Consider the following 25,616-nt stretch of genomic DNA (forward strand, 5'->3'; position numbering starts at 1 on the left):
TTCAAGTCTGCGCTAAAAACTCTCTGGGCATGCGCGAGAAAATAAACTTCCGGGTCTGAATCAGAAGAGCCCTTTGTGATCAGATCATTTTTCCTTTTGTGATCGGATCGGGCTGGCTGGATCTTTCTGCACTTTTGAGCGTTAAAACCTGCAAAACATGGCTGAGAGGGAAGTGGAAGAGGAATTCGAAGGAGGAGAAGGAAGGATCTTTCGATTTCTCCCACACGAAGTGGTATCCCTTGCAGATATCATTGAGAGGAAATGGGATCTGCTGGCAATCTCAGAGGGAAAAGTGAAAAAAAGCAAAACCTGCTACAATGGCTCAACATTGGGATGATGTTGCTGTAGAGTACAATGCAGTAGCCATCAGCCGGAGAATCGGCGGGCAGCTGAAAAAGAAATGGCAGGACTTAGGACAATTAGTTAAAGTAAGTATGCACTGCAATTACATTTGTAAATGTGTGTGTGTGTGTGTGCGCGCGTGTGTGTGCGTGTGAGGTGTGTGTGTGTGTGTGGCCACCACAGCTGAAGGACCCTCTCTTCAAAAGTTCTATTTTCATCTTTGGCCCATGGATCAGAATGTGTGTCCCAGTGTGGTCCAGCAACGCACACCTGCTCCTATACTCAAAACCCCAACCAAGAAGGCCAACATACCAGTTGATGAATGCAAAGATCAGGAACCATAGGAATCATACTGCTGGAGTCCACCAAATAAGCTGCAATTGAGCCAGCTGGAAGAGAGGATCCCTGATTTGATTAAAGCTCACCGGAGAAGATCCACCATCAATGTGGACACTGGGCCCAGGTCAAATAGACAAGGTGAGCCCTGCAATTTGCACTGTGGGTTGGCTAAATATTGGGTGAGCTAGCTAGGCTTTAATGTTATACAGCAGCTGCGTGTGAGGAAGAGGCAGAAGGTGATCCAGAAGGACAAACAGAAGGACAAGCAGAAGTACCAGCAGAAGTAGCACCCGAAGAGTCCAGAATTGTTTCCTGATTTTGAGCAGGACGATCTGGATGAAGGCCAGCATGAAGATCCCCCCACTGATCAGATGGTCATATTGGACCTACAGCCGGTGGAGCCCATGGATCAGAATGTGTGTCCCAGTGTGGTCCAGCAACGCACACCTGCTCCTATACTCAAAACCCCAACCAAGAAGGCCAACATACCATTTGCCTTCTTCACCACCTGCATGCCAACTTTCAATGACTGATGTATCATGACACCCAGGTCTCGTTGCACCTTCCCTTTTCCTAATCTGCCGCCATTCAGATAATATTCTGAATTGTGTTTTTCCCCCAAAGTGGATAACCTCACATTTGTCCACATTATACTGCATCTGCCATGCATTTGCCCACTCACCTAACCTGTCCAAGTCACCCTGCAGCCTCTTCGTGTCCTCCTCACAGCTCACAACGCTACTCAGTTTAGTGTCATCTGCAAACTTGGAGATATTACACTCATTTACTTCATCTAAATCATTAATGTATATTGTAAATAGCTGGGTTCCCAGCACTGAGCCCTGCGGCACCCCACTAGTCACTGCCTGCCACTCTGAAAAGGACCCGTTTATCCAGACTCTCTGCTTCCTGTCTGCCAACCAGTTCTCTATCCACATCAGTACATTACCCTCAATACCATGTGCTTTAATTTTGCACACCAATCTCTTTTGTGGGACCTTGTCAAAAGCCTTTTGAAAGTCCAAATACACCACATCCACTAGTTCTCCCTTGTCCACTCTCCTAGTTACATCTTCAAAAAATTCCAGAAGATTTGTCAAGCATGATTTCCCTATCATAAATCCATGTTGACTTCGACCGATCCTGTCACTGCTTTCCAAATGCGCTGTTATTTCATCTTTAATAATTGATTTCAACATTTTCCCCACTACTGATGTCTGGCTAGCCGGTCTATAATTAACCATTTTCTCTCTCCCTCCTTTTTTAAAAAGTGGTGTTACATTAGCTATCCTCCAGTCCATAAGAATTGATCCAGAGTCGATAAGACTGTTGGAAAATGATCACCAATGCATCCACTATTTCTAGGGCCACTGCCATGATCCACTGCAGATCGTCGCACACCAGCTGCACATTTAGGGAGTGGAACCCTTTCCTGTTGCGGTAAACTTCGGAATCTTCCAAGGGTGCTGTCAAGGCAATGTGGGTACAGTCAATGGCACCCTGTGCCCTGGGGAAGCCAGCAATTCTGGAGAACCCCACAGCCCTGTCTCTCATTGCCTGTGTGGTCATAGGGAAAGTGATGAACTTGTTCCTTTTGGCATACAGTGCAGCAGTCACCTGGCGAATGCAGCAATGGGTGGCGTGCTGCGAGATCGAGCATACGTCCCCAGTTGGAGCTTGAAATGATCCCGTAGCATAGAAGGCAAGTGCCGCTGTTACCTTTACTTCTACAGGTAGGGCAGTCCTCCTTCCACGTCTTGGCCGTATGTCTGCCCTGATTAGTTGGCAGATCTCAGTGATGACCTCCTTTCTGAATTGCAGCCTGTGAATGCAGTCTGCCTCACTCAATTGCAGGTATGAGCACCTCTCCCGATAGACTCACTGAGGGTAAGGCCTCCTCCCCATCGATCTGTCTCCCTGATATCAGCACCGAATTGGTCGCCTCTGAATGTGCATGCCATGTATGGCCAATGCCCGTATCACATCAAGCATGCTGATAATTGCACCCATTGTTATTGTTATTATGCAGATAAGTACTTAAATCACCTTTCTTCTCCGTTTTGCTCCACAAGGCTGGGTGATGCCCGAGATCGGACCACACCCTGATCTGCGCATGCACTTGTTTCTTTGTACAGCAATTCTTAGGTCACCTGTGACAAATGGTGATTTCTAGCTTACTGCTGTGCCTGTGCACAAAACAACCCATTTTGGAAGCTGACTACGGTGATTCTCCCGGGCTCTGGTGCTTGTGTCCGGCCGAGCCCGTAACCCTGCCCAGCCGGCACTCCCCCGAGCCATGCCTGGAGCCCGGCCAGCAACGATTGTGTTGGGGTGGTCAGTCGCAGTTTGGGTGAAAAAGAAACACCCTAACCCTTACCCAGCAAAGTTATTTCAGTGCCCTCCCTCCGAAAAACTTATACATTTGTTTATTAAATTGTCTCACTCCAAAAAATTGGAAATTACTTTCCGAGTTATTTTCGGAGTACCCTGTCCAAAAATATCCATGCATTTGTACTTTATTTTGTCTTCTTTTGCCTGGCCCCGATGTCCTTTTGTGCACCGTGCCGATTTGCTTAAGTTCACAGAAGGTTTTTTTTTCGGGGCTTTTTGACAGTGTGCGCGCACTGGAAAAAAATCGTGGACGGCCAAAATTGCCTGACTGCAGAAAAACGGCGCCCATTTTCACTCGTGTCTGCGCCAGTTGTCGAAAATTGGAAACTGAGGATTTGACGCCACAAAATGTTTGGACGCCAAAAAACAACGCACAATCGTGGCAAAAATAGGGGCCCCAATAATGTATTTAAATCATACTTGAGGTTTGATCTGCCCCACCTCAACTCTGAGGGAAAATATCAATTCTTGTATCCAGAAACAAAGGTGCAACCCAGTTGGTCTTAGAGCATTTAGTAAAGTCACCACACGATCTTACATCATCGAATCCTTGCACTTCAATTAGATTGGTTACAAGTTGAGAATTTCTCATCTTGGCCTCTCAATTTAAGAGCACAGGATTATAGCTAATCTACATCAGCTAGTCATCATCCAGCCCACTTCAACCTATTCACTCTCACTGCAGATATTAAACTGCACTTGAACTGCCTAGATAGCATTTTATGGGATAGATGTGAATATGCTTGGGCTTACAGAAAAATGTAACGAGACCGCTTGTTATTCTCTGCAGCATAACACAATTCATCGGTTCATTTGTTGCAAACATAGGGTAATCGATTGCTGGTGCCCAGGAGTTTCTGGAATGCTGTTCTAACCCTGTGAGAGACCCCCACAGCAAAAGTTGCAAATATCCTTTCACAAAAAAATATGAAGGGAAATATCACGCAAGATTCAGGTACACATACAACAATAAATCAAACTACGATCATGCAAAGGTTGTATAAGGAAAGTTATTGTGCAGAAATAACTTATTCACAATGCTTCCCTGAGCAAGTGTCTACAGCTGAACACGATCAATCAACAATTCCACTGTATTAAGCTATTTAACATTTCCTTCCATTTTCCAGTAAAACATCTTATTAAATATGATTCAAAATACCTTATTAATATTAAAATATTTAGATAGAAATGTCATTTTATGGATGGGATGTATTCTAGGCATTAAGTGTAATATGTTATAGATTACATGCTAAACACTTTTGCAAGCTGCATTGGGAGAGATATTCAGCAGGAAACCCTGGGGGTGAAACTGCCCTGCCGCCCGATTGGGGGCGGTAAGCTGCTTGGGACGGTACTTCCTGCGGCCGGCGTGGAAGTCCCGCCCCACCGCGGAATTGACCATACCACCCCTCAGAAGAAGTGGAACATAATTTTGCGCACTCCACTTCCTGTAGGGGCGGGTCCATCGGCACTGACAAAGAGTTACAACGCCCCTTCCCTTCGCTTAAAGGGGAGGGCTGCTACGCACTCTGCAAGGCCACTGAAGGCGTCCAGGGCAGCGTGGTACCGGGGTTGCAGCCTGGCACCAAAAACGGAGTGCCGGGCTGCACGATTGCGGCCCGGACCACACTGGGTTAGAAGTATTGGAGCCGACCAGAGAGTCGGTAAAACTGTCAAGATGGCGGCGCGGGCGCTGGTGACTACCCCTTTAACTTCCGCCCCACGATCAGATGTTGGCCCACTTCGTGACCCACAAGGCTGGTGCTGACACCCACTAGCGCCAGCCTCTCAGGCCACGGGCCGATATCGGCCGCGGGACGGAAAGGGGTCGGTGCGTGGCGCGCACAGTGATAACGTCATCGCTGGTTGTGCAGTGCTGCCATGACAGCGCCTCCACTAACTCCCAGGCAATTTCACCGGTAGCAACCCACCCACCCCACCTCACCCCCCCCCAGCGAAAAGTGTTTTGTGCCCTGATAGCGTCTTTAATTATTGCAGAACAAAGCTTGTTTAAATAAAGGCAGCAGCATCCATGCACGCAGAGGCTGAGTGTTTCTCAGTACCATTTAAACAAGTGGATTGATCCATAGCAAGATTTGAACACATAATCTAGGCTTTCAATCACTCCAGTGCAGGACTTGAAAGAGTGCTGCCTTATCGGAGGTGCTGTCCTTTGGATGCTCAGGTGGATGTAAAAGATCCCATGGCACTATTCAAAGAGCAAAGAATTCTCCTGTTACCATGGGTAAGATACCTCCTTAGTTTAACTGGAAGATCCTGAGGGAAGCGAGGGAAGAAGTAGCAGAGGCACAAACTATGATTCTCCAAAATTCTGTGCAAAAGAAAATTGTGTTGGAGACTGGAAGTTTATAAATATAACATTCTATTTTGAAAAAATAATCAGCTAGCAGCCAGGAAATTCCAAGCCAGTTTATATTGCTTTAGTTGTTGGTAAACTATTAGCATTTATTAGAAAGATTGGGAACATCAGCACCTCCAGGTTACACCCCATCCTGTGTTGGACATCTATCATTGTTTCTTCATCAATGTTGCGTCAATTCCCTACCTAACACCATCATGGGAGCATTTCTATGGCTGCACTATAAAAACAAAAGGCAAACACACAGAGTGATTTTGCTTCTATGAGACATAAATTACAAAAGCAAGGATGTAATGTTGAACTCTTACAAGATCTTAGTTAAGCCCAAGTTGGAGCATTGTGTACAGTTTTGAGAACATAGAAACATAGAAAATAGGTGCAGGAGTAGGTCATTTGGCCCTTTGAGCCTGCACCACCATTCAATAAGATCATGGTTGATCATTCACCTCATCATAAATGCTAATAGTTTACCAACAACTAAAGCAATATAAACTGGCTTGGAATTTCCTGGCAGATAGCTGATTATTTTTTCAAAATGGGATGTTATATTTATAAACTTCCAGTCTTCAACACAATTTTCTTTTACCTTAGTACCCCTTTCCTGCTTTCTCTCCATACCCGTTGATTCCTTTAGCCATAAGGGCCATATCCAACTCATTCTTGAATATATCTAACGAACTGGCATCAACAACTCTCTGCGGAAGAGAATTCCACAGGTTAACAACAATCTGAGTGAAGAAGTTTCTCCTCATCTCGGTCCTAAATGGCTTAGCCTTTATCCTTAGACTGTGCCCTGGTTCTGGACTCCCCCAATATCGGGAACATTCTTCCTGCATCTAACCTGTCCAGTCCTGTCAGAATTTTAAAAGTTTCTATGAGATCCCCTCTCATTCTTCTAAACTCCAGTGAATACAAGTCCAGTCGATCCAGTCTCTCCTCATATGTCAGTCCTGCCATCCCGGGAATCAGTCTGTTGAACCTTTACTGCACTCCCTCAATAGCAAGAACAGCCTTCCTCAGATTAGGAGACCAAAACTGAACACAATATTCCAGGTGAGGCCTCACCAAGGCCCTGTACAGCTTCAGCAAGACCTCTCTGCTCCTATAATCAAATCCCCTAGCTATGAAGGCCAACATACCATTTGCCTTCTTCACCGCCTGCTGCACCTGCATGCCAACTTTCAATGACTGATGTACCATGACACCCAGGTCTCGTTGCACCTCCCCTTTTCCCAATCTGCCGCCATTCAGATAATATTCTGCCTTCAAGTTTTTGCCAACAAAGTGGATAACCTCACATTTATCCACATTATACTGCATCTGCCATGCATTTGCCCACTCACCTAACCTGTCCAAGTCACCCTGCAGCCTCTTAGCATCCTCCTCACAGCTCACACTGCCACCCAGCTTAGTGTCATCTGCAAACTTGGAGATATTACACTCATTTCCTTCATCTAAATCATTGATGTATATTGTAAATAGCTGGGGTCCCAGTACTGAGCCCTGCGGCACCCCATTAGTCACTGCCTGCCATTCTGAAAAGGACCCGTTTATCCCGACTCTCTGCTCCCTGTCTGCCAACCAGTTCTCTATCCACATCAGTACATTACCCCCAATACCATGTGCTTTGATTTTGCACATCAATCTCTTGTGGGTGATCTTATCAAAAGCCTTTTGAAAGTCCAAATACATCACATCCACTGGTTCTCCCTGGTCCACTCTACTAGTTACATCCTCAAAAAATTCTAGAAGATTTGTCAAGCATGATTTCCCTTTCATAAATCCATGCTGACTTGGACCGATCCTGTCACTGCTTTATAGCCATTATAACATCATTATAGAAAGGCTATAAAGAAAAAATAAAAGGTGCTGTGAAGATTCACTTGAATGTTATCAGCGATCAGGGTTATAGCTACAAAGACAGACTTTAGAAGTTACAGCTAAAAATGGAAAGAGTGATTTGATAGAGGTCTTCAAGATTATGAAGTGTTATGGGGAAGGTAAGTAATGATAAATTGTTTCCATTGATGAGCAAGACAGTAATAAGAGGGCACAAAATTAAGATTTAAAACAATTAAATGAGGGGATAGAAAAATGTCTTCACATGGAGGTTTTTTTAAGAATATGGAATTCTCTGCCACATACCAATGTCAAATCAGAGTCCATAAATTATTTTAAAACAGAAATTGTTGCAGAAGGGAAAAAGAATATTAAAGGAGCCAGCAAGATTCATGGGATTAGACTAGATGGGTCATTTGTAGAAAAAACAAAATCAGCACAGACTTGATGAATCAAATGGCTTATTTTGTGCTGTGACATCCCAGGGTTCTAAGCACCACCACAAAAACAACAGATTGTCATTTTGTTTGATTTCCTGTTTGCGGAGTCTTGTTCTGCGTAAGTTGGCTGCCGCATTTGCCTACATAGCAACAGTGGCTGCACTTCAAAAGTAATTCATTAGTTGTGAAGTGCATTAGGGCATCTTGACAGCATGGTAACGTACTACATAAATGTAATAATTCTTTCTCTTTCCATATCTGGAAACAAAGCAACAAAATGGTGCCCCAGAAATCTATCGCATGCCCTTAACTACTGAAGCACATGTCCAATAAAAGATTATCCTGAAAGTGGGAGAGATGAAGAGAAGGGAAGGAAAGGTGTGGCCCAGTGGTACTAGTGTTACCTACCCAATTCTTAATATTCTAAAACATAGGGCAATAAGTGGCCTCGTAATAATGACCCATTAGATATCTATACAGCTGTCCCTACCCATGTTTCTTAATGGAGCTGAAACCGCTTTGCCATATTATATTATTTTATTCATGTCAAGATATATGGTTAACAATCATCGTTTTGAAATATACACAAAAATTTTAAAACTTAGACTTTGACTTCCAAGTCTGCAATTCTCCATGGAAACGTGAAAGTTATAAGAACATAAGAAATAGGAGCAGGAGTAGGCCATTTGACCCCTCGAGCCTGGTCCGCCATTTAATAAGATCATGGCTGATCTGATCATGGACTCAGCTCCACTTCCCTGCCGGCTCCCCATAACCCTATATTCCCTTATCGCTCAAAATTCTGTCTATCTCCGTCTTAAATATATTCAATGACCCTGCATCCACAGCTCACAGGGGCAAAGAATTCCACAGATTTACAACCCTCTGAGAGAAGAAATTCCTCATCATCTCAGTTTTAAATGGGCGGCCCTATATTCTGAAACTATGTCCCCTAGTTTTAGTTTCACCTATGAGTGGAAATATCCTCTCTGCATCCACCTTGTCGAGTCCCCTCATTATCTTATATGTTTCGATAAAATCACCTCTCATTCTTCTGAATGCCAATGAGTCTCGGCCCAAACTACTCAACCTATCTTCATCAGTCAACTCCCTCATCTCCGGAATCAACCTAGTGAACCTTCTCTGAACAACCTCCAATGCAAGTATATCTTTCTTTAAATACGGAGACCAAAATTGCACGCAGTGATCCAGGTGTGGCCTCACTAATACCCTGTACAGTTGTAGCAGGACTTCTCTGCTTTTATATTCTATCCCCGTTGCAATAAAGGCCAACCTTCCATTTGCCTTCCTGATTACTTGCTGTACCTGCATACCAACTTTTTGTGTTTGATGCACAAGGAACCCCAGGTCCCTTTGCACTGCTGCACTTTGCAATTTTTCTCCATTTAAATTATAATTTGCTTTTTAATTTTTTTCTGCCAAAGTAGATAACCTCACATTTTCCCACATTATACTCCATCTGCCAAATTTTTGTCCACTCACTTAGCCTGTATATATCCCTTTACAGATTTTTTGTGTCCTCCTCACAATTTGCTTTCCTACCTATCTTTGTATCATCAGCAGACTTGCATTGCACTCGGTCTCTTCATCCAAGTCATTAATATAGATTGTAAATAGTTGAGGCCCCAGCACCGATCCCCACTAGTTACTGTTTGCCAACCGGAAAATTACCCATTCATCCCGACTCTCTGTTTTCTATTAGTCAGTCCATCATCTATCCATGCTAATATATTACACCCAACCCCCGTGAACTTTTATCTTGTGCAGTAACCTTTTATGTGGCACCTTATCGAATGCTTTCTGGAAATCCAAATGCACCACATCCACTGGCTCCCCCTTATTCACCCTACTCGTTACATCCTCAAAGAACTCCAGCAAATTTGTCAAACGTGATTTCCCTTTCATAAAACCATGCTGACTCTGTTTGATTGAATTATGCTTTTCCTTATACATGGGAAACCTAACTAGTGAGAATGTGCGGCACCATGCTAAAGCCGCAACCATCAGCTTCTAACTAGCGCTCTATAAAATCCAGTGTCCCAATATATTGCCCATAGAATTAAATTAAACTCTCCTGTTACACTTCACATATGAACTGAAACTGAGCTTTAACATCCTCTCTGTGAAAGCTGCAGTATCTAAGGGTTAATTCTGAAATTCCACACTTCCAGATCGCAGGGAGCACAGGTTGGAGATTCGGGGGGGGGTGGGGGGGCTACAATTTTGGGCATGGCTTCCCTGCTGGAAGCATGGAATTGTGGAATTAACTCCAGTTATAAAGTGCAACAGTTATATGATCATTGACCCAGTGCAAAAATGCAACAAATTTCAAATAGAGGTGGATGGGCTTTTAACATCAAGATTACAATACTGGTCTTGTCAAATCAAGAACTACCTCGGTCAGCTACATTTTTCATCATCTCTTGGGTACTATTCTCAAAGCAATTTCTTATTATCTTTCCTACATCTTATTACATTAAATTTGCAACTACCCATTCAGCTTTCTGCAAACAATTCTTCCTTCAGCTGCCTCTAGCAACGGGTTCCATTTGTTCTGCAAATATCATATCAGCTTTGGAGTTCAAGTTAAGTGTCTTCTCACACCTCACACACAGCTCAATCAGCAAACAATACAGTTGTCATGGCAATTATAAAAAAGTTAAAGATGAGCAAAATCGGTTTGGACTTCAGGGGCCAAAAAGTTATGCATTCACAAATTCAAAGACCAGTCCAAGTAACCACTAGGAAGTACACAACCTCCTCCCTCGAGAGGGTGTTGCCCCACAATAGGCCTTGGGGGAGAAAAGAAAGGGAATATGGAGCAGAGGCAGGGGGAAGAGAAAGATTGGGAATTAGATTTTTTAAAGGAAATACAGTTTATATGCAAAGTGTAAACTACTGAGAAACAGGAATATATAAAAACCACATCAAAACTCATTATATCACTGGTATGATGTGAAAAGAATTACACAAATTTCTTCTGAAGTAAAAAGATTTACTGGAAAAAAATCAAGACTCTTCCCTTTTGATTAGTACGTTACAATTTCACCCAGTAATAAATACACCATTCATTTTTCCTTTGCTACTTCCCCCACTCCTCCCCATTATTGGCGCCCTGACCCACTGAAAACAGAACACCACTAAGTTTGAAGAGAATCCAGTGCTGGATGACAGAGAAAAGACTCCCCCCCACCCCTCAGCTCTCTCAATCTCCTGCAGACCCATTAGTAGCTAGTGGAGGTCAGTTTTAGACCATTAAGTCTCAACTCCTAATATTCTGACTTCATTTTAGGTCAATATCTAGAATTGTTTAAAGTAGTAATGTCCACTCTGCCCCAGCCCTCCACAAAGGACACATGCCTGGTTTACATCCAGCTCCTTGGTGCTGTAATTAAACACTTCAAACTTTAGGAGCCAGTGTTTCCGGGCAGATCATTGTTCAGACCTGGATGCAATTAAATCTAATTAACTTCCTTCAACGATGCTCTCTCTGGACAGTACAGTCTCTGGCTGCAGCCGCATGCTAAAAATATATATATATATAATCTTGTAACAGGACAGAAATAAAGCAGAGAGAGAGGTTTCAAAAATACCACTATTGGTCATGGGTTCAACAAAAGATAATTGACAAAAGAATCGGAGGGCAGATAAGATTTTTTTTAAACACAGCGAGTTGTTGTGATCTGGATTGCACTGTCTGAAAGGGTGGTAAAAGCAGATTCAATATAACTTTCAAAACGCTATTGGATATATACTTGAAAAGGAAAAATGTACAGGGTTTTGGGGAAAGAGCAGGAGAGCGGGACTAATTGGATAGCTCTTTCAAAGAGCCGGCACAGGCACGAAGGGTTGAGTGGCTTCATTCTGTGCTCTATGATTCTACGAAAAGCTGAGCAACAACTGCTCTATCTATAACAAGTTTTGTAATAACGTCACCAACAGAGGTGAAGATCTGGTCATCACAAACGTTTAACTATCTAAGGCATGGCATTTGCTGCACCTCTCGGATATAACAGACTAAAGCAGCACTATTACCTTTTTCTAGATTTGTAAGAGGACAGTTGTGAAACAGCCAAGTTATATATGCAATTTTACACCACAAAATGTTTATGTCTCAGTACAAATTTTCCCCAGTGAGTGACCAATATGGCAAAAGTCAGAGAGACTGTTGTTCTTGGAATCTGTCCAAGACAACAAAAGCACACAAGATGAATACTTTGAAGTTCTTTGTTAGAGATTTCACACTTTGAATCAACTAATCACAAGATTGAAGGCACCATGAACTGCAATCGCAAGACTATTTCTAGCAGAAAAATAGAAGTATCTGAAAAGCACTATAAATGAGACACTTTGTTATCCATTGTAACTCTGAGCTTTAAATCCCATGCATTGTCATGCCAGACACTGGTGCAAGTGCAGGATGTCTGAGACAGTCGAGTGCATTCTCAGCAGCAACAATGTCACCCACGGTGCAAGTATACTATTGGATGGATAAATAGCCAGATATAATGTAATACACACATCAGACGCAATTCAAACCCTTAGAGAAATTCAATGTCATTGGGCTTATGAAATTGCAGGCTGCTATGTGAGGTCCAGTTAAACTTTAGTACCCAGGCAAATTTAATCAATCCTTTCCTCAAAGGTGACTGCATCTTTGATTGTAACATCTTCAAATTGAAGATTATCTTTCATGACTTCACAATACCCTTTAGTAGTATTGATCTGCAAATGATGCTCATTATTGAAGTACAACCAAAAGCCGAACTACTTATTCTGTGGAACATTTCTGAACTCTGTTTGAAATGCTTAGTGGTACTTCTGGACACAAAGCCCCAAAAAATTAAAAGGGAAGAATGCCTCAATTGGAGCTTTGGCAGTAGAATCAGTGTTAGCAATCCAAACAATTATTTGCTAAATGTGCAGCTAAAAAGATAAAAACAGAGCAGGACTGCTGATACTTTACCTGGCTCAAATATTTGAATGGGGTAGCTATTGGCGGCACATTCCTACCCTCCTGCAGTATGGCCCGTTTACCCCAATGCAAATGAGTTGTAGACAGCAGAGTGTCAGGATTATATTTCATCAGTCACTCAGCTAAGCAAGAGGAAAAGCTGATTATTAAAACAAGAGAAAGAGAGGAGAGGAAAATGTTTTTATTTTGTACCACCTCTAAATTTTTTGTTAATTCAGTAAACACCAGCTGCTGTTTCATTCACAATTCAACATTTCCAAATGTAAATAGAGACTGGACTGATATAATCCCTGATTATAATCGCTCAACCATTGGTGGCCATGCCTTCTGTTTCCTAGGCCCCAAGCTCTGGAATTCCCTGCCTAAATTTATCTGCCTCCCTACCTCTCTCTCCTCCTTTAAGATGCTCCTTAAAACCTACCTCTTTGACCAAGCTTTTGGTCATCTGCCCTAATATCTCCTTATACAGCTCGGTGTCATTTTTTTAAATCTCATAATACTCCTGTGAAGTGCTTTGGGATATTTCACTACGTTAAAGGCGCTATAGAAATACAATTTGTTGTTGTTGTTGTTGGACTATGAACAACAAAATAATCAGGTACTAAAAATATTTAAAACTAGCATAAGTTCAAATAAAGAGGCAACAAGGCCTGCAATTATTTTGAATATTTAACCCTCCCAACAGTACAGGGTACTAAACAATATTTACTTCACATACCCTGTAAAGACACATCTTAGAATCTTAAATTCAAATTTGAGTCAACCAGCACAGATTTAGTAAGCTTGGGTAGAACACAAAATGCATAATAAAAAAGGGCATTTTGTCTGTTCACCATGGTCCACGATTGAAGGACATAAATTCACTCTTCTCACAGAAGAACAATCACGTCTACTAGCCATCAAAATATTTTCACATCAGTGTTCACTGAATATACTAAATTTTCAATAATGGTTCCATGGATGAGGGACTTCAGCTACGAGGATAGACTGGAGAAGCTGAGATTGTTCTCCTTAGAGCAGAGAAGGTTGAGAGGAGATTTGATAGAGAGGTGTTCAAAATCATGAGGGGTCCAAACAGAGTAGATAGAGAGAAACTGTTCCCATTGGTGGAAGGGTTGAGAACCAGAGGACACAGATTTCTCCTTCTTCTTAGGCAGTCCCCTGGAGTCGAGCATGACTTAAAGTGATTGGCAGAAGAACCAAAGGCCACACGAGGAAAACATTTTTTAGTCAGCAAGTATTTAGGATGTGGAATTCACTGCCTGAAAGGGTGGTGGAGGCAGATTCAATAGTGGCTTTCAAAAGGGAATTGGATAAGTACCTGAAGGAAAAAAATTTGCAGGGCTATGGGGAAAAGGTGGGGGTGTGGAACTAGCTGGTGCTCTTGCAGAGAACCAGCACTGGCTCGATGGGCCGAATGGCCTCCTTCTGTGCTGTAACCATTCTATAAGGTTGCATTTCTCCAGACCCACTTAAATCAAAAATATCACTTTGATCACTCTACAGCTTTTTCTTTAGTTGATAAGTAACACAATTAACCCTTTAACTGAGAATGCTTTCCTAATCCATATTTACGGAACATTAGGGTGGTGTCCCCTTGTTGCCAGATGAATATCTGGTGTTAGAGAGCTTTTTAAATATAAATCCACTTGAATCATTTTGCTAACCGTTTTTTCTTGAGAATAATGTAATCTCAGAAACAATTCTCCAAGACAGGAACATTTAACTTCACTGCAAGCTCCATTTTAGAATAAGATGGCCATTTCAACAAAATTGGTATGAAGCAGAAGTGGAAAGCTCCATTATATTGCTATGCTGCTCTGAAAGAAGCACTAAAAGCAAATACTTTTTATCCCTCAGACTTGAAGCCTGGGCTAAGTCAGCAACCATGCAATAGGAAAATATTGTACAACCCCATACCCTTTCATTGACTCCACAATTCAATGCAATCTCCAGTCTCCATAGCAACACCACCATATTGCTGAAAGCATGCTGTGAGGTTTTACTCTTTACATTCAAACTCAATCGATTCAGTACACACAAGAGTTGCTGCAATTTTCAGTTTTTATTCTATCTGATTTTCATATAAATTAAGATAGGTGATTGCTTCAGAATTCTGTGGGGCGTGGGGGCAATTTCACCTTAAATGTTTTTTTTGCAATAGTGCAGATGGATTTTTGACCCGAGAATTAACAGATGGTTTGCTGCAATATGTCTATTCTTTCCCAATTAAGAAAGCACAGCGGAAAGAACATAATTAATCTCCTGGATTTTCTGACGTGAGTGCAGACAACCTGGAAAAAAAACACCAGCCGAGTGCCAGAAACAGCACACCTGGACTTTGCTTTTTGTCCTAATGCTTTAAAAAAGGTCAAGCCAATAAGTCTATTCTCCAAAAGAGAGTTATGAAAGCGATTCCCGAATCATTTTGTACAATGATTTTGCAAAACTGTAAAAGTGCATCTTTCCTGCAATTTGGTCACCTCCACCAGACCTCAGGATATCCAACCCTGTGTCATGTACCTGTGAGTATGCTCACAGGTTTGTACAGCTGTTGAGTTGGGAGTGGCTTAGCCAGTCACGTGATGTTCACAAGACTCAATAAAACCCCAGTTAGTTGGGTTCAGGTGATCCACGATGAGGCATGTGGTTGTGAGCCGAGTGGACGAACTGGTAATGTGTAGTGTGATTGTTAAACCTTTGCTAATAAACCAACTAGTTCTTAATAGCAATGTGTTGCTATGAATTCTTAACCAAGCAAAGAACCCATGAAGCAAATACATTACACCCTTAAACCCTTCTTCAATCTTGAACTATGGGCCACAGTCATTCTTTTGCTAGTCTATAGCCAGTATGTCAACTCCTCAACACATACTGCCAAGTTCTAAATCTGACTCAAAACCATTCCAAGCCCTCCCCATCCATTCCCTCTCCAGAAGACTTGTCTGCTCCCTAATTCTATTTTGCAAATGAGATTCCTCTCTTGATTAATTATTTCCATGATTAATTGCAGCTTTGACGGTAGTCATTCAATTTATTCCACTGCTGGTACACTCACCCTGTTTCACAATATTTTCCTTTGTTTGTAATGTGTTTCTTTTATGCTTGGGTATGCAGATTTAGCTTACTTTTTATTTTCCACAAGTCACACAAAGAATAAATGTACAAAATTCACCAATTTTACCACAAATCAAGTCCCAAAGCATTAGAGCAGGAATTTTAGAAGTCAACATGTCAAAAATAAATGTGCCGTGAGAAAACAAGGTTCTTGTTGGTTCAGTAATTTCATCGAAAAAAATATACTTTTGAAAACTTGGCAAGTCTGTATTGTGAACTACTTATTATTAGACATATCACAACAGGAGGTCAGTTAGATAGCAGTCGTTTCCCACCCAGATGATTCACCGAGAGTGAATTAACACTGCCAACTTCACATTTAGCAAGTTGAGGTGAAAATATGTGCAGTTCTGCACCAAAATGCACATTCGGAGCTCTGTGTGCCAACTTCCAAATGCTACTGAAATTGGTCATGTTAACCAAGAGCCAACTGCCATGTCTGGTCCAGTGGATTCCCTGGCATCTTCTTAAACTTTAAAGTTTGAAAAAATGATATTGCAGTAATAAGCCCAAGAGGTGTGAAACCATCTCCACAAGAAGGACTAAATGTCAGTTGGTGCTTAAATCAGCTACCTCAAACCACAGTTATACTTGCGCATACATATCTGTCGCACCAGCACAAGAATGGCAGTATAATTAGCCCATTAGAATTGCAAAAATATTAAGTCACTGGCTTCAATTCAAACAACTCTGCAGCCTTCGGCTTTCCAATGGAGCTTTGCTGCAAATCCACATGTAAATTCGTATATAATGGAAAAACAGTTTTACCATACCACTTTTTCTCTTTGCTTTCTCCCTTTCAATCATAATTGGTATTTACACTTCAAAGGGACTCAGTCCCTATTTTGATGTAATCAGTGTCATTACAATGTCAGACTAAATTCCACTCTGAGGGGTTATTGCTCCTGTCCAGATTGTGTTTATCACTGTTCCCTTTGTGTTTCTTTGCAGGTTATAATAAACTAAAAGAAAATGTCACCCTATTCAGAAATGACATCACAGAAGGAGATCATTCAGCCCACTGTATATGTGGTTGTTGAACAATTCAATCCTTAATCCCATAAAAAAAAGATTCACAAGGATGATACCAGGACTGAGAGGATATATTATCAGGAAAGGCCGAACAGGCTGGGGCTCTTTTCTCTAGAAAAGTAAAGGCTGAGGGGTGGCCCAATAGGTCTTTAAAATGATGAAATGGATCGATAGGGTAGACACAGAGCAGTTTCCACTCGTGGGGAGATCAAAACTAAGGACCGTAAATAAGACTAGCAAAAGAGTGGTATGAATGTCGAATGTAGAATGTGCTACTACATGGAGTAGTTGGGGTGAAGGAAGCACCTTGGGACGCTTTGCTACATTAAAGGCGCTATATAAATACAAGTTGTTGTTGTTGTTGAATAGCATAGATACATTAAAGGGGAAGCTAGCTAATTGCATGATGGAGAAAGGAATAGCAGGATATGCTGATAGGGTTGGATAAAGAGGGGTGGGCAGGGGAAGCTCGTGTGGAGCAGAAAAACTGACATAGACTAGTTGGGCCGAATAGCCTGTTTCGATGCTGTAGACTCGATATAAGAACCAAACAAAATATACTAATATTCCACAATATATTAATGCCAGAAGACAGATTGGATGATAGAATGCATTTAGTGGTGCAGGTGCAATTAACTGGTTAGATCCTCAGTCTGTGTTGGCTAGTCTCGGGTAGCACAACAGTTTGCAATGCTGCAATTGGTCTCAAGGCACCCAACCAAAGCTTGGCGGGGATCATGGGGGGAAATCAGCCTGAGTACCCAGTCCTAATCACTATGCAGCGATGCTGGCTGGAAAGTGCATATGTTATGCATGATTGGAATAGTATCCGCTGTAATACCATCTCCGGCCCAACAGCCGACTGACAGAATTGAAGAACAGACACCCCGTGAGACCACACCCCGCCAAGAATCAGCACCTTCAGGAGAGGGAGAACTGCAGAGAACAAATTACACTCGGTTCAGCACTGATCCAAATGGGTGGGTGGCCTTTCCCAGGAGCCCTGCGACTGACTTGCTACAGCAGGCACAACTGCGCATGTTCGCTGTGCTTGATGACATCATGCTCATCAATTTCAGGCTGCACCAGCGCAGGAGACAGCCTCAGAGCAAGACATGAGTGGCTTATTTATCTATCTGCACTTGTCCTTGCAAAATATTAAAGTGGCACAAAAGTTACTAAATAGCTAATCACTTTATCGCAACACCAATGAATACCCGGTAACTAAATTGATGCAACATCTGTGCATTGGGATATGGAAGCTCATCTCAGCTTTTCCCTCCCTCCCACCTTCTCCCCTCCCTGTTAATATCATTTGAAGATTAAATAGAGGCAATAAAAAATGTGACGTTTCTTACCAATTCGACTAAAGTATTACCCCTCCTCGCCCCCGTTGCATTATCGATCTTTTTCTAGATGGTTAGATTACCAATAAGAATAATGGAGATCCTGACTTCGCCCCACAATCTTCCGCTTAAAACAATTACAACGCGAAATTGATTTTTTTTTTAGTTATGGCGTTGCCTGGAGTCAGGGTTGACAATGAAACGTTACAGATTGAAATCTTTCCGAAAGGCTACCTGGCTAAACATAACTTGCACATGGATCATCTAGAGTCAAATTAAAAAATCTCGCTAGAAGGTCTCAAAACTGGTTAATGGTAAAATAGAAAGACAATTGTTGTTCGGTCCTTGCATAATCAACTGAGCATTTCATAACGCCCAGACATCCCGATTGTGCACTGACAGCAGAAACCAAGAACTGAATCAAAGCGATTGTCCTGCTAACAAAGCGATATAATCCATTTATTCCTACAAACCAACTTTAATTTCAACAACAGCGGGGGAAAAAACTTTCACAGGGTATTTTATTTTTCAAAACGGAAAAAAAATAATAATAATAAACCTACCCCTAAAATATTGACCGTGTCGTCACCTTTAAATTTCGGGATGAACTGGTCTCCTCTCAGGATCTCTGACTGGTTCAGTGGCCTGAAACGGCACATTACTTTAATGCTGCATTCAGCTGGGTCCGCCATCTCTCGCCTTTCAGCAGTGACAATACCGGATCACAACCAGACCTCCGAAGAGGTAAAAACCAGAGAATAGATCCAGCGCAGGGAAATGCGAGAGCAACCCTTCACCTCTAGCTCAACATGGCAGCACTCAATGCACCGCAATCCTCTCCCAGTCACTGGTGATGCTACGATTTCTGCATCGGGGCTGCAAAAAAAATGTGCAGCTATCAATATAACATTTAAAAAAATAAAATAAACTGGCGCTGGGTTTAAACAAAAAATGAAACTAGCACTTCACAGTCGATGCATTAACTTCTCAAGGTCAATCAGTCGTGTTCCTGCAGTACAGACAAGGGTCCTTGCTGGTTTAGCATCTTTAGCTGGAGCTTTCCCCTGCCATCCCGCATCAGCACCAGCCACCTTCTCCACAGCTCCAGCGACTCTTCTGTCCCCAGGGCTTTGTGACATCAGATCATTACCTCACCACAAGCTTCAAAAGCTACCCTCTCTCGCGATACTAAAGATCATGGGAAATGTAGTTCCAGCAAATGGACTTTCCAGCGATGCATGGGTGGCATTGTAAATAAAAACCAGAGGAGGGTGCGTGGAAGGGTAAATATTGAGGGCGCAGTTCAATTCTCCCCCGCCGCCTCTTGTACTGCCTGCAGGCTCGGCCTGCTAGCATCAGACAACGGGGTTTGCAAGGCTCTGATGAATAATTGAATAAGAGAATTGGAGATGGCCATCCGAAGGTTCATCGACAAAGCAGACCTTAGTGCACGTCACATCTCATTGTGTTCAGCTTTCACAAGACCAATTTTGAAGTATATGTGGAAATTAAGCAGGACTGTACCGGAGGACTCTTCCTGTTAATGTTTGGCATGACTGCATTCACTGTAGTAGCTTGTAGGACATTTTAGATAAATGGTAGCCTGAGTTCTTCTGGTCCAAGTGAACAATTAAAAGGCTTCCCATGTGCAATTGTTTGTGATGGAGACTAATTCAATAAAGACTTGCATTTATATAGTGCCTTTCACAACTACCAGACTTCTCAAAGTGCTTTACAGTCAATGAAGTACTTTTGGCATGTAGTCAATGTTGTAATGCAGGAAATGCAGTGGCCAGTTTGTACACAGCAAGCTCCCACAACCAGTAATGTGATAATGACCAGATATCTTACTTTTGTTATGTTGATTGAGGGATAAATATTGGCCAGGACACCAGGGATAACTCCCCTGCTCTTCTTTGAAATAGTGCCATGGGATCTTTTACATCCACTCGAGAGAGCAGACAAGGGCCTCGGTTTAACATCTCATCCAAAAGATGGCATCTCTGACAGCGCAGCACTCCCTCAGCACTGCACTGCAGTATCAGCCTAGATTTATGTGCTCAAGTTCCTGGAGTGGGACTTGAATCCACAACCTTCTAACTCAGAAGTGCGTGTGCTACCCACTGAGCTACAGCTGACAAAATAAGGATTTATAGGACCTAATTATTCAGGTGACAGTCATGAATTTGGAGTAGGGTATGGAATATCTGCCTAGACTTCAGTTAATTATGTTACTTTGGAGTTGGACATAGGGAGCACAATATTGCAATTTGCTGATGACACAAAAATGGGAGAGGAAGTTGATATGCAGCCAAGCTTGAAGCACTAGATGCATCAAGGTACGGTAGCATAGTGGTTATGTTACTGGACAAGTAACCAGAGGCCTGGACTAATGTTCTGGAGACATGAGTTCAGTTAATTTACATAAATTTGGAACAAAAGCTAGTATCAGTAATGGTGACCATGAAACTATCAGATTGTCGTAAAAACCCATCTGATTCACTAATATCCTTTAGGGAAGGAAATCTGTCATCCTTACCTGGTCTGGCATATATGTGACTCCAGAACCTCACAAATCTTTGACAATGTTGTGGGAGTATCCAGCAGCACTGTGGTTGACTCTGAACTGCTCTCTGAGATGGTCTAGCAAGTCATTACAAAGAAGATGGACTACATCAGTTCAAGGCGGCGGCTCACCCCCACCTTCTCCAGGCTAATTAGGGATGGGCAATAAATGCTGGTCGTTCCAGGCCACATCCCATGAACAAATAAAAAAAGTGCAGTGTATATGGATTTTCACTGTGTTTGATAAAATAGTTCAAAGCAGGTCTGTTGCAAAATTTCAGGCATGGAAGAAGAAATGTAGCAGGACGGACAGGATGTTGGTTGACTGGTAATCAACAAAGGATTAGAGTCAATGGGCAGTTTTTAGGTGGAGAAGAGCTGCCTGTAGTGTACCACAGGAGTCGATGTTGGGTTGACATCTGTTCTTGATATATATCAATGATTTGGAGTTATGCATAGGGAATAAAATATTAACATTTGCCGTTGACACAAAAATGGGGGAGGGATTGACAAGCAGCATGGTGGACTGTAAAAGACTTCAGATGGATATGGGCATCTTAGTGAAATGGGCAGACAGATAGAGGAATATTTAATAAGGGTGAATATGAGGTAATCCATTTTGGAAGGAAAAACAAGATAATGAGAGTATATACTCAATGGAAAGTTGCTGAAGGGTGTGGAGGAAGAGACAAGCCTAGGGATACAAATGGGCTAAAAATTCATGTGGCTGGGCGCTAAAGTGCCATTGACAACTTTAATGACAGCTGATGCCGGTTTCAGCACCGAACACCATATCTGGATGCCCAATCTCCCAAGTTCATTTTAGCCAGGGTTCTTACCAGCTGCAGAAAGCAACAGCAGTTTAAGGTGGTGTGCAGCAGCAGGAAACTGGCCCCAGTGACAATATTTAATGGGATCCTCACCATTCACTCGCACCTGTCAGGGTTTTGCAGTTTGAGTGGCTGTGTGCGAGTTTCATTTTGTTTTCCTTAGTCATTTCAACGTTCTTTGGTATCAGGGAGTGTTCTGGCAAGTACAAAACTCCCTCATTATTTTTGAAAAGCTTCAAGGTACACTTGCTAAAAATCTTTCACTCACCTACTGTGTGGTTGGTGTGCGACCACAGACAGCGAATCCCTCAATGTAAATGCTTGCTATCCTGACAGCAGCCATAATGCCTTCATGTTGTGCCAGACCGGTGTGCCACCACACTTTCAGCTACCACATCAAGCTCAAGGGTGTCTGCTCGGAGACAAGGGCTATCTGCTCTCCACCTGGCTCATGACTCCCCTCCGCAAACCCAACACTCCTGCCCAATACTCATGTAATGAGAGCCATGCTACCACCAGGAACATCATTGAGCAGACCATCGGGGTGCTCAAGCAATGGTTCTGCTAGCATGACCGCTCAGGAGGAGCTCTCCAGTACTCGCCACAGCAGGTATCCCATTTCGTGGTGGTCTGCTGCATGCTCCACAACCTGGCCATCATGAGGGCCCAGCCCTTGCCAACAGGGATTGTGGGACCACCTCAGGAGGAGGACGAGGCAGAGGATGAGGAGCAGGATGAGGAGGAAGAGGATGAGGAGGACGAGGACGAGGACGAGGAGCAGGAGGAACCGGAGGGAGGGAGGAGGCAGTGAGACAATCAGCCTTCCAGACGGGCTTTCTGTGACTGGCACATCAGACTGTGATTCGAATTAATGAAACCCCAGAGCCCCATTTTTCACCACATCCCCATAATATCATCCCTGTCTCATGCCATATCACAGCATCCTCCTGGGTGCAAATTTGAAATGAGAGAGACCACAAAATATTACAAAAACCATTAATAAATGTATCTATAAACATATTACACATATATGAATTCCAATAACTAATGACCCTTGTTGAATAGCTGTCATTGTGCAAGTTATGAGATGTTGCTAGGTAGAGATTGTTGGTGGGTGACTGCTGGGCATGTGGTGCATTGTGCAGTGTACAAAGCTTGTGGTACATATGGTGGTATGCAACATTTGTTGAAGCCTTCGTTCATCCTGTCCACCCATATGAGAAACATAGAAACATAGAAAATAGGTGCAGGAGTAGACCATTTGGCCCTTCGAGCCTGCACCGCCATTCAATAAGATCATGGTTGATCATTCCCTCAGTACCCCTTTCCTGCTTTCACTCCATACCCGTTGATTTCTTTAGCCGTAAGGGCCATATCTAACTCCCTCTTGAATATATCCAATGAACTCTATATAACCCTAACCCTAACGCTAACCCTAACCCTAAATTAAAAAGTAGGACCTCAAAAGTAGTAATCTCGGGATTGCTACCAGTGCCACGTGCTAGTCAGAGTAGGAATCGCAGAATAGCGCAGATGAATACGTGGCTTGAGCAGTGGTGCAGCAGGGAGGGATTCAAATTCCTGGGGCATTGGAACCGGTTCTGGGGGAGGTGGGACCAGTACAAACCGGACGGTCTGCACCTGGGCAGGACCGGAACCAATGTCCTCGGGGGAGTGTTTGCTTGTGCTGTTTGGGAGGAGTTAAACTAATATGGCAAGGGGATGGGAACCAATGCAGGGAGACAGAGGGAGACAAAAAGGAGGCAAAAGCAAAAGACAGAAAGGAGATGAGGAAAAGTGGAGGGCAGAGAAACCCAAGGCAAAGAACAAAAAGGGACACTGTACAGCAAAATTCTAAAAGGACAAAGGGTGTTAAAAAAACAAGCCTGAAGGCTTTGTGTCTTAATGCAAGGAGTATCCGCAATAAAGTGGATGCATTAACTGTGCAAATAGATGTTAACAAATATGATGTGATTGGGATTACGGAGACGTGGCTCCAGGATGATCAGGGCTGGGAACTCAACATCCAGGGGTATTCAACATTCAGGAAGGATAGAATAAAAGGAAAAGGAGGTGGGGTAGCATTGCTGGTTAAAGAAGAGATTAATGCAATAGTTAGGAAAGACATTAGCTTGGATGAATTGGAATCTATATGGGTAGAGCTGCAGAACACCAAAGGGCAAAAAACGTTAGTGGGAGTTGTGTACAGACCTCCAAACTGTAGTAGTGATGTTGGGGAGGGCATCAAACAGGAAATTAGGGGTGCATGCAATAAAGGTGCAGCAGTTATAATGGGTGACTTGATTATGCACATAGATTGGGCTAGCCAAACTGGAAGCAATACGGTGGAGGAGGATTTCCTGGAGTGCATAAGGGATGGTTTTCTAGACCAATATGTCGAGGAACCAACTAGGGGGGAGGCCATCTTAGACTGGGTGTTGTGTAATGAGAGAGGATTAATTAGTAATCTCATTGTGCGAGGCCCCTTGGGGAAGAGTGACCATAATATGGTGGAATTCTGCATTAGGATGGAGAATGAAACAGTTGATTCAGAGACCATGGTCCAGAACTTAAAGAAGGGTAACTTTGAAGGTATGAGGCATGAATTGGCTAGGATAGATTGGTGAATGATACTTAAGGGGTTGACTGTGGATGGGCAATGGCAGACATTTAGAGACCGCATGGATGAATTACAACAATTGTACATTCCTGTCTGGCGTAAAAAATAAAAAAGGGAAGGTGGCTCAACCGTGGCTATCTAGGGAAATCAGGGATAGTATTAAAGCCAAGGAAGTGGCATACAAATTGGCCAGAAATAGCAGCGAACCCGGGGACTGGGAGAAATTTAGAACTCAGCAGAGGAGGACAAAGGGTTTGATTAGGGCAGGGAAAATGGAGTACGAAGATTCACCAGACTGATTCCCGGGATGGTGGGACTGACCTATCAAGAAAGACTGGATCAACTGGGCTTGTATTCACTGGAGTTCAGAAGAATGAGAGGGGACCTCATAGAAACGTTTAAAATTCTGACGGGTTTAGATAGGTTAGATGCAGGAAGAATGTTCCCAATGTTGGGGAAGTCCAGAACCAGGGGTCACAGTCTCAGGATAAGGGGTAAGCCATTTAGGACCGAGATGAGGAGAAACTTCTTCACCCAGAGAGTGGTGAACCTGTGGAATTCTCTACCACAGAAAGTAGTTGAGGCCAATTCACTAAATATATTCAAAAGGGAGTTAGATGAAGTCCTTACTACTCGGAGGATCAAGGGGTATGGCGAGAAAGCAGGAATTTTAAACGTTTCTATGAGGTCCCCTCTCATTCTTCTGAACTCCAGTGAATACAAGCCCAGTTGATCCAGTCTTTCTTGATAGGTCAGTCCCACCATCCCGGGAATCAGTCTGGTGAATCTTCGCTGCACTCCCTCAATAGCAAGAATGTCTTTCCTCAAGTTAGGAGACCAAAACTGTACACAATACTCCAGGTGTGGCCTCACCAAGGCCCTGTACAACTGTAGCAACACTTCCCTGCCCCTGTACTCAAATCCCCTCGCTATGAAGGCTAACATGCCATTTGCTTTCTTAACCACCTGCTGTACCTGCATGCCAACCTTCAATGACTGATGTCCCATGACACCCAGGTCTTGTTGCACCTTCCCTTTTCCTAGTTTCTATGAGATCCCCTCTCATCCTTCTAAATTCCAGTGAATAAAGGCCCAGTTGATCCAGTCTCTCCTCATATGACAGTCCAGCCAACCCTGGAATCAGTCTGGTGAACCTTCGCTGCACTCCCTCAACAGTAAGAACATCCTTGCTCAGATTAGGAGACCAAAACTGAACACAATATTCCAGGTGAGGCCTCACTAAGGCCCTGTACAACTGCAGTAAAACCTCTCTGCTCCTATAGTGAAATCCTCTAGCTATGAAGGCCAACATACCATTTGCCTTCTTCACCGCCCACTGTACCTGCATGCCCACTTTCAGTGACTGATGAATCATGACA

At 43.0% G+C, this 25,616-nt stretch overlaps 1 protein-coding gene across 1 annotated transcript in view; it reads right to left on the reverse strand.

Annotated features, from left to right (window-relative positions):
* kif5c (kinesin family member 5C) overlaps positions 1-19,038 on the reverse strand; it is a 279,299-nt gene extending 260,261 nt beyond the window's left edge. Inside the window, exon 1 of the mRNA XM_070874419.1 lies at positions 18,786-19,038. Coding sequence (XP_070730520.1) covers positions 18,786-18,914 — 129 coding nt within the window. The 5' untranslated portion in view covers positions 18,915-19,038. The remainder of the gene's footprint in view (positions 1-18,785) is intronic.
* Between the last annotated feature and the right edge of the window lie 6,578 nt (positions 19,039-25,616).

Source organism: Pristiophorus japonicus, chromosome 3 (assembly GCF_044704955.1).
Source record: "Pristiophorus japonicus isolate sPriJap1 chromosome 3, sPriJap1.hap1, whole genome shotgun sequence".
In the NCBI taxonomy this organism is placed as follows: domain Eukaryota; kingdom Metazoa; phylum Chordata; class Chondrichthyes; family Pristiophoridae; genus Pristiophorus; species Pristiophorus japonicus.